Consider the following 13047-nt stretch of genomic DNA (forward strand, 5'->3'; position numbering starts at 1 on the left):
TATACTTACTAAATCAATATACTGGTTAAGGACACAGGATTCGAAATCAGGTAGACATAGATTTGATCCCCAGTTCAGCTACTCATTTATTCGTTAGTTACATAACTCTCCTTCACTACTCTTCTTCTCTTTTCTTCCTCCCTCCTCCCTTTACCCAAACCTCCCTCCTTTTATTCAAAAGTATCTATTGAGCATTTACTCTGTCCTGGATTCATGCCACAGACTGGTGGGCCAGTTATCTTATATACCTGAGGGAGAACATGGAAAGTTTATAGGGAAGAAATTTGTGGTGTGCAACGCAAGGAAAGGTGCAGATGCAAAAATGAGCCAGACTTGTTGGGCAACCCTGAACAGACTGGAGGGAAATAATGGGAGATGAGTTTGGAAAGATAGATTGAAATCGGATTATAAAGGGCCCTGGATGCTAGGATAAGCAATTTAAAATTAACATGCAGGGAACTGGCTAACAATTAGAAGTCCAGTTAGGAAGGTAGTCTAGAAGAGGAAGGCCAAGGGAGGAGATGATTTCGAGAAGGAAAGATTACCACATACTTCAAAGAAGCCAAGAAAAAAATGGATTTAACTATTGAAAGGATATTGATGACCTTTAAAATAACTTTGAGTGGTGGGGATAAAAAGTTGTGGTAGGGGTGAAAGAAGGGAATTAAGATTGAAAAAATGGAGCCCGTGAGACCAAGAGTTTTCCAGTGGAAGGTTAAATAGAATGGGGAAGCAGTAGTCTGGTAGGAATTGAGAAAGCAGCAAGGCCAAGGGCAAATGAAGAACTACTACTTGTGTGTGAACTAAGAGACCAATGTTAAGAGATCGCAGATTCGAGGATGCAAGAATACAGGATGAGAGTTAGAACTGACAGCTGAAGTGGAGAGGGAAGTCTTGCAAGGCTGAAGCAGCACTTCATCCTCTGAGAGGGGCATGACTTGACACTGAGATTTCCTTTGTAGCGGGAAGGGAATCGAGGTAACATTTATCTGTATCCTCCAGGTGGGCTCTTATTAGAAAGAAAAGTGGCAACATCAGGCCACAAAAAGACCAAGTGACTGAAGCTGCCAAAAGACAAACATAAAAGAGTGGAGCCCATCAATAGGTTCAGTGGGAGTATTAAAGCATTCTGATTCACACTCCAGAAACCCTTCTGGTTTTTCCTGCTGTATAACATGAGAAGGTCACAGTGCAAACATTCAAAGAAATGTAAGGTGCCCTTGATCTTCACCCCCTCCTTCAGAAACAGTAGTGTAGAGTAGTGTAGACTACAGATCCAATCCAAAGGCTATTATCTGTGCTCTAAGTCACCAAATAAAAAGTTGAAGGTTAAAATGAATGGGTACTTCTATAGAGATAAACACATCCTAGAAGTCAGTGGTGGTAAGAAGGCCACTCAGTTCTGTGTGAATATGCCTAGTCTACATTCAAAGTATCAACTCTAGAAACTTTACTGCCAAACTGCTCCCGAAGTTGTATACACTTTTCCTCTGCCCGCTACCTCTCAGGCTCAAGGAGGGCCTGCATGAGAGCTTCTGGGGATTCTGTACCTGGTTCTGTCTTTAAGAGAGCTTCAGGCTGGGAAAGAGGGAGCAGAAGGCTGTTCTGTGTACGGTGCTCTCCTCCATGACCACCTGGACCTAGGCTTGCACCCCAAAATAATAATTCCATGCAAGGAGAGCGAAAGCTGGGATATCTGGTTGGGCATCCTCAGACTGGAGAGTCTCGTGGGTTAAGGAGACCCTAGTGTGCACCTGAAGAGCAGAGTTAAGTGCGTTTGGCGGGAGAGGGCACAGTGCTGACTGAGCATCTTTGCTTTGGAGTCTTCCCTTTCGCATAAGCCTATCTGTGCCAAGAGCTGAAAACTGGGGCTGCGGGCAGGAGGTGGGGTGTCAGTCTGAGCACTGACCCGTTGGCCCTGAGGCTGGGGAAGGAGTTAGGGGGAGCCCTGAGCGATAGCCAGGGATAGCCTGATCTCTGCTCCAGTCCACAAATCCTTAACGGATTTTCTTTCTCTCCCTTCACCCTTTTCTCTCCTTTGCTCTCTTTCTTTCTCTCTCTCTCTTTTCCCCCTTTTTTCCCTCTCTTTTTCCCCCTCCCTCCCTATCCCTTTCCCTTCCTCTCCCATCCCCCTCTCCCCTCCCCCTTTCCGTGTGTGAGCCTCTTCCTTTCCCCTCCTCCCCTTTTCCGCCTCTCTCTCTCTCTCTCTCTCTCTCTCTCTCTCTCTCTCCCTCTCCCCATCTCCTTCTCCCTCTCAGCTCGCCGGGCGACCCTGCTCCTGCCTCCCACATTAATGGCGGCATCTTCGGAGGACGATATAGACCGGCGGCCCATCAGAAGAGTCCGCTCCAAGAGCGACACGCCGTACCTCGCGGAGGCCAGGATCTCCTTTAACCTAGGGGCAGGTAAGGACGAAGCTCTTGCCTTGCTCTCTTCCCCACCCCGCCTGGCTTCCTTCCCTCCTCGCCGGCTGGCTCAGCCCCCTGCCCCTCCTTTGGTCTTCCCCTCCCGGCAGTGCCCTCCCCTCCCGCCCCCTTTCCTACCCAGCCGGGTGCCTGCGCTCGCTTGCTTGCTCTCTTTGTGTGCAGAGTAAGGAGGGGTGTGTGCGTGTGTGTGTTTTGCGGAGGTGGGGGAGGGTAGTGCTTGGAGCCCTACATCCACCCAGGAGTCACACGCAGGCTTTCCCCTTCCTTGAAGAGAAGAAAGTGTCACTGATAACAATGATCGTGGGCGTAGCCAAGAGCTGGGTCGGTTTGCAAGTGTGCTGTCTGTGGGCGGAGGGTCTGGCAAGGCTCCGCTGGTGTGGTTTGCTGGTGGGGTTACTAAGAGGGTGGAACTTGTTGGTGACATTCAGACTCTGGTGATTTTGCGGAGTTTATACCACTGCTGCGGTTTTGGAGTGAAGAGAGGGGTGGGGTTAACAGATGGGAACAGGACCAAAGAGTTGGCAAGCAACCATAGTGATGATGATAATAATATGGTCTATAGGATACATGTGGGGTGATAATGAAGTTGTCACTAGAACTGGTGCCCAAAGTGGCCCAGATGGAATTAAGTGAAAAAGATAACTGAAGTAGAGGAGGGAGAGAAAGAGAGAGGGAAGGAGAAGAGAAGAAGGAAGGGGGAGGGAAAGAAGGAACCACAAAGACCACTGAGGGATTCAGGGAGTCAGACTGCTTTGAGACCTGTCAGGGTTATCTGAAAGGAAGCACCCAGTGTTTGCTGTCTCCACTGCTGCTGCTCCAGGTTCACAGGCAGACCTCACCTGCTGTTACTAGCAGATGTTCACTATCACTGGGAGGAAGGTGTTCACCACTAACTTCGTATTGCTGCCTCTTCTGAAAGATTGCTAAGTCTCTACCCAAGATTGCATCTCTTCCTTTCTAGAGCCCCTTAGTATTCTAGCAACTCCAGTGCAAAAAGAGCAAGGGCATTTTCCTGAAGATGCACCTTCAAAATAAGTTTAAAAAGCAGATGATACTTTTTTTCTTTAGGAAACTAAACCCTTGGTAATGGAACTGAATCAAAATGTGTGTGTGTGTGCACGTGCACATGCACATGCTGGACTAAAGAAAAACTTCAGATAATGACTATTTTATACAGTATTGAGAAGTTTGAACAAAAGAGAAAACTCTGCATAGAGAAACAAGATGTGTGACTGGTAGGTTGGTTACTGAATGTGCCAAAGTTGCCAAGTTCTTTGGAGTTTAATTTTCCTACCTTGGTGATTTTTTTTTTTTTAATTCTGTGTTTCCTTGTCACTCCTGAAATGTTTGCCTCTCTGTATTTGGGACTGGGAGAAAGAGGACTTTATTGGGGGAAGCTTTGACAGTTTTTGTGGTGTTCTGTAGTAGCCTGTATTCTCCCTATGGAACTATTAATCCTTCACTTGTGTGTTCCCGATTCAGAATATAGTTGTGAGAAGTCTTGGGAAGGACTGAAAAGAGTTTCTTTTAGTGTTGAGATTGTTTTCTGACCCAGCAATATTAAGAATTATTCCTTTGATTCCACTGCTGTCAAACTCTGGTATATTCCCTTAGTGTCTTTGGCTTAGCACAGAAGGAAAAGGGCTAAAGAGGCAGTTAATAAATGTTGTTTACCTTCCAGTGCTGCTTTTACAACGAATAATAAAATAAAGCACAAAAAAAGAATTTTAAGTTTCTGCTACTACTGAATTAGGTTGAGCCATTTTGCCACCAGATTAAACCCAGTGACTTGCAGTCTTTTATTCTGGTTAAATTGCTCTGGAGGCTAATGAAAAGACTGGACTTTTCAGGTTGGACTTGTCGCCCTTTCATCTGGAAATAAACAAGCAGAACAAGCTCCCAGTCCCTTACATATGTCCCTTAGAATATCCTTAAAAGCAAAGTGTCAGGGAAGACAGCAGCAAGAAAGAAATGCAGTGGGAGAGGATGTTTGTCAAGGAGGGAGGGCAGTCGCTGACGGCTGTGTTTTGCGGTTAGGGGAGCTGTCCTCTCGGTGGTGCTGAAGCATAGGGCTGTGCGACACAGACAAGGCTGTAAGCTGGACAGCAGAGGAAGGAGTGCTCAGTCTCTTCGTGATGGAATCCCATGGAAAAGGCACAATATCTGGCCACTGAAAACTTTTCTATCCCTGCCCACCTATGTTTGCCGCCTGTTTACTACACCTCACGCCTACTACTCCACTGTTCAAATCGGGAGGTTTTGCTCTAATTTTGCACCGGCTGCTCACTCCTGGGGCTTTGTTTATTTTCCAGCTGGTTGTGGTTGCTTTCCTGACATAGTAAGATCTACCCGCAGATGTGCATTTCCCCTGCATTTAAAAGTAATTGTAACCCCTGGTTTAAAAAGCAAACAGCCTTGTTTATCTCCTTGAGCAGAAAGTTGTAATTAAACTATTAGTGTCGTTATCAGCATTGCTGAACAGAGGAGCCTGCACACTCTGGATAAATTACATAATTTGGGCATAGAGAGAATTTTGTTTGTCTCTTAACAACAATTTATAAACAATTAAGCAAGGAAGCTTTTATCTGCCCTTCCTTTCCACTCTTCTCTATCCCTAGCACTTACTCTTTATTCTTTCCAGAGAAATTCTTTATTGGTTTAAGCTATTTATGTTTAATATTTGCTTTCTTATACCCACTCATTATATATAAGTCCATGTTTAATATTTTAGTGGTTCAGCAATGCTTCAAGGAAATAAATATACACATATTCATTTTACTTGGATATCATGAAATCATTTGGGGACCAACTCCCTTAAAACTAACCTGTACACTTGCCAAATAAAGTGGCCTGGGCATTTTAAATGCTGATTAAATTCTTAAGCATTTCTTCAACTATACCATGTCCTAATGGTAAATAATAATATCATTCCAGAAATAACTCCACAGCTTGAGTGAAGGATATAATCCTTCACCTGCGGTCCCAAGTCAGTCAAAGAATGTGGGAACCAAAATGTGGGTCTTTCATCACTTTATGAAGATGCTAATTTCAGGGTTCATCTTAAATTGAAAGACTAGAGAAAGAAATTGTGTGAACCATGACTTTACTTTTCTAAAAGAGCCCCTTTTGTAGGTTTTTAACTTTTGTTTAGCATTTAGCATATTATGAAAACATTGATAGATGATTGCTGAAGATCATGTAAATTCTAGAGAGAATTAAGCCAATGTATTTCCTGAAAGTTACCCAGACACATTAGATCTTATTTAGAACACTGGAAGAAGTTTTTTTCCTGAGAAATTCAAATGTGTTAAAAGGACATCGTGTAACAGAACAGTAAGTTCACAGTATTAGTAGCAAGTGTTTCTAACTGTGTTCTCACTCAGTAATGAACATCACTGATGTTTAGCTTGTAAGAACTTACCCTGCCTTATGAGGTCATCCATTCCCTGCACGGAAGTGAATGCAGTGTAGAGTTGCAGCTCATCTGGCGAATATTTTCCTATGGGCTAATGTATTCATCTTTATCTTAACAAAAGAATATTTGATACATAGAAGATACTGAAATGAAAAGGTTCTCCATAATTACACATCAAAATAAATGAAAGTTATGATAAATGGAAGATTTAAGCACATCTGAACTTTCTCAGAGGGCAGTCAAAAGAGGGAAGGCTAGCCATTGTGATGTTTTAAGATTGCTAAACACAAAACCAGCCATTTTGCATTATTGAGAATAATAAGTTCTTCTCTAGTCATAAGTACATTTAAACTTTGTTGACATTTCAGAATGGCTTTGTACTTATGGAGGAGATTTTAAATAGCATGGTCAACCCCAGAATACTTATCCTCTTTGGAAGGCTGAGATCTGTTCTAGTTCCTGATGTTAGCCAGGGATAGTTGTTTCTGAGTGCCATTGGTCTCCTCCACTCTTTCAGGCCCAGAAGAAAATTGCAGTCAAAATTCTCTTGCTCTGCCTATCTGTAAGAATGGATGGGTCAGTCACATTAAGTTTTAAACTGAGATCCCTTTCCTACCTTTTTGAGGAGGAAGACCTTTATCCCTTAGCTAAATTATAAAAGTCCTTGGTATTGAGAAGTGACATCCCTGAGTGTGCTATCATCATTTAGCAAAGAGAACTGTCGCTAGGCAAAAAGACTATTGTCATGCTGAACCAAGATTGTCTCGACAATCTGAAGGTCTTGGTAAGCATCCTCCTTCACTATCTGAAGAATGCCAATGTATCCTTCAGAATATTCTTGTCATTGATTTCAAATTGAAGGCAGGTATATGGGTCTGGCTTTTATTTGGTGGGTCCAAAATCTCCTTTAAATTATTGCTTCTGGCATTCAGTAGCCAGAATCCAAGTGGCTGACTATGTAGCTGACCAGGAGCCTTTACTGTGGGACTCTCTGAGGGTTTGCCCTCCTCTGTGCCATTGGCAAAGCTAGCTAACCTGATAATCCCATTATGTCATGCATTGAAGTGGTACTAATGATGACCACTCCAGATAACACAAATAATATACACCGGGTACAGAAAAGTAAGTAACACTATGACAAAATGGAAGTCCTTTGCCATAAATCTTTAACTTGGCTGCTTGTCATGTCACTGTTTCAATAATTCATACATTTATGAGACAACTCAAACACAAAATCTGCATTGCATAGTTAAATTTTCTTAGGATCTTTTAATCTGGGCATTATTTAAAAAATTTTTTAAAATATCTAACTATTATATTTACTATTATCACTAAATGCTAAGTTTCTTTTTGGTTTGTTTTTTATATGCCCATATATTTTAATTTCATGGAAGACTATGAAGGTATGTTTATATGAAAAATTAAGAATCAAGATTGATTCTAATCTCTTCCTCTAAAAACATAGGCAAGTCATTTAACCTTTCTAAGTTTGATTCACTCAGCTTTAAATTCTTAAATCTTAAATCTCGAAAGTCCCATCCAATCTAAAAAATTTGTATGAATAACTGGTACTTCTAGCTTTGCTAGTGGATACATACTATGCCACTGATTTTACATATAGTCTTCTTTATGGTATAAAACATATAGAATAGCATAGTTACAATAAGAATTAAAATATTTGACACAGCTAATAAATTTAAAATAATAATTTATATAATAATTAAAAAATAAATTAATAAAGAATTGCCAGAAGGCACATTTATATGCACCATATTAATCAAAATGTTTTTAATTTGAATATTCAGGGATTAGCATCTTTAACACAGTTGATGCTCTATAAGTGTTTGTTGAGTGATTGAATACGGTATTAGAGAAATCTTAGCCATAAATAGTCAGGAAACTAAATATTAATGCAGTTCCCAGGTGGCATTTTAAGTCTTATAGCCTGTTCTCTTTCATAATTAAAATGAAATGGTATACCTGTAAGATCTATATTTTCCCTGTATCCTTTAAAATCACTGGGGAAAGTAATACTAGCTAAATGGCAGGATTCAATCAAGCTGCAATATATCCCTTTGAAATTTGCAGATAGAATAATCCTAACTTCTAGGCACTGTCTGTAAAATCTGACCATGAATGACAAAAAACTGTTGTTTTTTTTTTTTCCCCCTTCTTTGTCACAAGCATATAAACTGACAGGAGCAAATAAACTATTGGTCAGAATAAGTGCATAAATAGATTTTCTTTCGTACATTTTAATACAAAAATATTTTTAAATTACTTATGGAGTTACTCTTTGACATACACAACTTCAGTTCATCATCATTATTTATTATATAAGTAAAAGAGTTAAAATTCAAGTGCGAAGAGAAGATAACTTGTAGAGCTATTTTTCTCTGACTTAATAAGGTGAAAAAGGGGACATACATTATAGCCATATACAGTACATATACATACATATATATAATGTACGTATTGTTATGTTTTATAAACAGAAGAGGGCCTGAAGGAACAAATAATAGACGTACGTTTTTCCTCATTGTATGATACAAGAAAAACTCTAGAAAAAAAAAACAAACTAGAATCTTCACATTTTGTTTCATAACTCTCCTCATCCACTTTAGTAGGTAATAAAGTGGATGTGATTTCTAGGGCGGGGGATGGGTGGAATGTGGGCCATGTTGACATTTTAATTGCTTTAATTTACAATTCTTTGATATAATGAAGGATAGTTAAAATAGAAGAAAAATCAATTTTATGGCCTTATTGAATGGTGATGGATTAGCATGATTTTCTAAACAGGTTATCAAGGGACAACAAGAATAATCTCATTTAATGTTTATGAAGGCAAGTGCTGTGTAAAAGCCTGTAGATTTCCTATTGATCTTTTCTGCCACATTTGTATGCCTTATACCAAAAGTTCAGTAGCAGAATCTTTGAACAGTAAATGCTTGGGCTATAATTGTAGACATGAGGATTCAATATGCAGTCGGTCCTCTGTATCCATGATTCTGCATCCACAAATTCAACCAACTGTGGGTATGGAGGGCCAGCTGTACTAGGCCATTTCACATAAAGGATTTGAACATCTGTGGATTTTGGTATCTGCAAGGAACTCAGTGTGGCTGGAGGGGATTAAATCAAGTGGTAGGAGGGATCAGGAAGCAGATGACAGAGGGTCTGGTGGGCCACTGTCCACTCTTATTGAAATGTGGTGCAAGGCAAGGATTTGAGCGTAAGAGTAACATGATCTAAATAGATGTTAAAAGGATCACTGGGGCTGCTGTGTTAAGAACAGACTAACTATAATGGGGCAAAGAGGAAGCAGGGAAGCTGGCTTGGAAGGTATTATAGTTGATGAGATGGTGCTGAGAGATGGTGCTGGCTCAACAGCGTGGTACAGCAGAAGCAGTGAGAAGTCGAATTCTGTATGTATGTGAAGATCTAGCCAACAGGCTTTCACAATGGACTGAATGTGGTTGTGAGAGAAGGAAAGGAGCAAGGAGTACCTCAAAGTTCGGCCTGAGCAACTAGAAGGATAGAAGGACCACTTTGGGGTGTGGGGAGGATGGTCAGGATTTCAAATACTGACATGCCGAGTGTGAGATGTTACTAGACATGCAAGTGGAAGTATCCAATGAGCAGTTATGCATGTCTAAGGTTAAAATGAGATCTGGCCCAGAAATAGGTATTTGAGTTGTCAGCATATAGAGAGAGAGCCCTTATAAAGGGCTTTGTAAGCATTTGCTCATTTATTTCTCATTTCTCAATGACCCTATGAGACGTATTATTATTACTCTTCTCATTTTATCTATGCAAAAACTAACGAAAAAGTCAAATAACTTAGCAAAGGCAATGAAGCTAATAAGAGGAATAAGAGGAAGAATTAGAATTCAGATCATGTTTTATATGACTTCAAAATCTATTTTTTAATGGCCATGATTTATTATAAGAGAGCAAGATTATGTTATTAGCTTTGTTATGAAGTCATGTATTCAGCTGAACATGGCTAAGAGAAAGAAAGAGATTTAATTAGGAATGCATCTTAGTTCAACATTTTAAAAAATGTTTGTCTAGGATTCACTGTAAGAAATGCACTTTATATCACCTCACATACATATTGATAATTGGAATAAAATATTCCTCAAAATACCCTTATAATGTGCAGATGTACTCTGATGTTTTCTATATTATCCCATCCTTTCCCACTTCATTTTATTCTAACATATTTTAGTTAACAAAGTGCTAGTTTTGACCCATCTGAATGATTTTTGTAACCCACAGTTTAAAAAAGATTACTTAATTGATAGTTTTTTTAGGAGTGATTTCTGCAAGGAAAGGCTTTTGCAAGGAAATCCCTCTTTCGTACTTCCACTATCTCCCTAGGAGTGTGGTAGATGTATTCTCTTAGCTGGACATGAATCAAATTGAAACAGAAAAACCCCAGGGTACAGGCCAACTTAGTTATTGGATACAGTAGGCACAGATCCCAGCCTCAGGATACACTTAAAGCCCACAAAAATGTTTTAATTTCTTCTGAAATCAGAAGAAAAAATAAATATAATCCAACCTGTTTTACATACGTCGTTTTTACCAACACATATAAATATTTTGTAATATTTATATCATAAAATATATTTTAAACTTTTTTGTGTAGGGGGAAGGGTATATATAACTCAAGTGGTAGAGCTCATGCTTAGTACCCAAGAGGTCCTGGGTTCAATCCCCAGTACCTCCTCCAAACTGAAATCAATGAAGAAACCTAATTACCTCCCCCTCATAAAACAAACAATACAAGCCAAAAAATTTTGTGTTAAAAGACATCTATATACACAAACATGCCTAGGACCCAAGAAAGGCATAATGCAGCCAGCCCTGCAAAGGGTGGAGGGAGGAGCAGTGAGAAAAAAATTCTTTTTTTGAGATTGGATGGTGATTATGAGATTATATCCTGGAGTTGGACTTTTTGGGTTCAAAACCCTACTCTGTTACCTACTAGCTGTGTGACCTTGGGCAAGGCATTTAACCTTACCCTGCCTCAGTTTTCTCACCTGTAAGAGGGGACTAAGAATGGTTACCACCTTGGAGGTTTATTTTGAATAACAAATAGCTTTTTAAACATGGAAAAACTTAGAATAATGCCTGCCACATAATGGGTATTCACTACACAGTGAAGAATGAACTCCATTATTCCATTATATTTCTATGTTCTGTGTCACTTTTGTTCTATTCTTCCAAGATACTATACAAAAAAGTGCCCTTTTAGGTACCACATCTTACAAGACCAAATGTGGTACAGACTCAGAAAGTCTCACATAAGGAATAAATTTTCTTAAGTAAATTTTACCCCCATCCAATCCTTCTTGCTTATACTACAGAATGAATAGGACCTGCCCAAAATGCGAAAGTAAGTCACCCTCAAACTCAAAGTTATGGAAATCTACATTAAGAATATTCTATCTTCTGACTAGAGTTGAATGGATCAACGTTGAAATGTCTTTTGCAAAAGACACATGAAAACAACCATGTGGAAAACAACCTACTGGACTTTCCAACAATCCTCTGAACTTGGAGGAGGTGTTGTGAGGGAAGGGGAAAAAAAGAGCAGAGAAAGAGAAGCAGGGAGAAGAAAGGAGGGAGGGGATAAGACAAAGAACAAAGCTCAGTTTGAGGAAGCCATCCATATCGGTCAGGAAAGTACATCAAAAATCACAGAATCTTGATTTTTGAGAGTCAAGAGGCATGTCTTCTCTGAGCAATTAACAGAAGGGTTCCGTGATGGGTTTGGAGATTTGCTGTTTCCAAAATCTGTCTTGTATTTATGAGCTGAATCATCTCTCAATCTTTGAAACCTGTAATGTGGGGATAATACTCTGCCCAATTATCATTGTTACTTTGAGGACCAAATGTGAAAATGCTTTGCCAACAGCCAAGTGCTGTAAAAAGGCAAGAAACAGATATGATCTGGGTGAATGGGACAGCCAAATGTCTAGCTCTGACACAAATAAAGCACACAAATGGAAATGCGAGAAATAGACTAATTCTACCTAACACGTTGCCTCTGCCATGGCCCAAATTTCAGTACAGCCTTAATAGTCCAGAAAGACTAAATACAGCATCTACTGATTTATAAATTTAGGCTATATTCATGCCTCTACTGTCCATTCCCACTATTGTATGAAATGTGGTCGCCCTAGGATATTATTATCCATCCATAAGAAACAAAATGCTTGAATTTTTACAAGAGTTTGTGCTTTGCAGAAATTTTTCACTTCTTTAGTGTAGTCCCAGGCATCCTTTAACTTTCCACCTGATAACAGTCCTGGAGGAGGTACCTGTCATGTTCAAGTTATGAGTAACTGCACACTAGAACTACTGGCCAGTGCCATGTGGGGCATTAGATCACCTTGGCCTTCAGCAGACCCTCAACCAAACAAACAACCAGGTGCACCCTCCCTTCACAGTCTCCTCTCCTTTTCTCTTCACCCTCTCCTTCTTCCCCCGACTGAATATCAGATATATATGTGTATGTGTGTGTGTGTGTGTGTGTGTGTATATACATGGTAAATATATACATTTACCTTAAAAAACAGAGCCAGAGGTTTCAAGGCAAAACCTTCATTTCTGAGAGAAAGAGAGAGGGTTAAACGACCCCAGTGTATCTGCAGAAGGCTAGGGATGTTCATTGCCTCCCACTCCAATCATAGAATTACTCTGTTTGCACAGCTGTGGAGCCAGCTGCCCTACGTTCACCCCAGACCTCGCTCCATGCTGCTTTCCAGCAACATCCTTGCTATATCTGGTCATGACGCTGGCAGTAATAGCTGAGAAGCAACTGTTTCAGTAAGAAAAGTAACTTCTACCAACAGTTTTGGCATAGACTCAGAGCTGTCCTACATGTAAGGAAACTTCTTAGTTCTAGAAACAATTTCTCCATGTTCGATTTGATCAGTTGAAATAGAACAGGCAAAAACAAAATTATTAGTGACTAGTTTTTTATTTTTATTCTTTCTTGTCTTTGACTTTTACAGTTTGAAGGCTCTTCTAAGCTATGGATTTCATTCATATTAAAGCAAAATTTTTCAGCCAATATCTGGGTCTGGAGCTATGATGGGTAATGCAGACCACACCAAATTTTGGTTAATCTTGGGTTCCCCTTTATACATAATGTATGATGCCACATGATTTTCATGAGTGTATTTTACT

General features: G+C 40.0%; 1 protein-coding gene across 1 annotated transcript in view; it reads left to right on the plus strand.

Annotated features, from left to right (window-relative positions):
• PHACTR1 (phosphatase and actin regulator 1) overlaps window positions 1-13047 on the plus strand; it is a 440363-nt gene that overhangs the window by 21816 nt on the left and 405500 nt on the right. Inside the window, exon 2 of the mRNA XM_010945711.3 lies at window positions 2259-2405. Coding sequence (XP_010944013.1) covers window positions 2259-2405 — 147 coding nt within the window. The remainder of the gene's footprint in view (window positions 1-2258; window positions 2406-13047) is intronic.

Source organism: Camelus bactrianus, chromosome 20 (genome assembly GCF_048773025.1).
Source record: "Camelus bactrianus isolate YW-2024 breed Bactrian camel chromosome 20, ASM4877302v1, whole genome shotgun sequence".
Lineage (NCBI taxonomy): Eukaryota > Metazoa > Chordata > Mammalia > Artiodactyla > Camelidae > Camelus > Camelus bactrianus.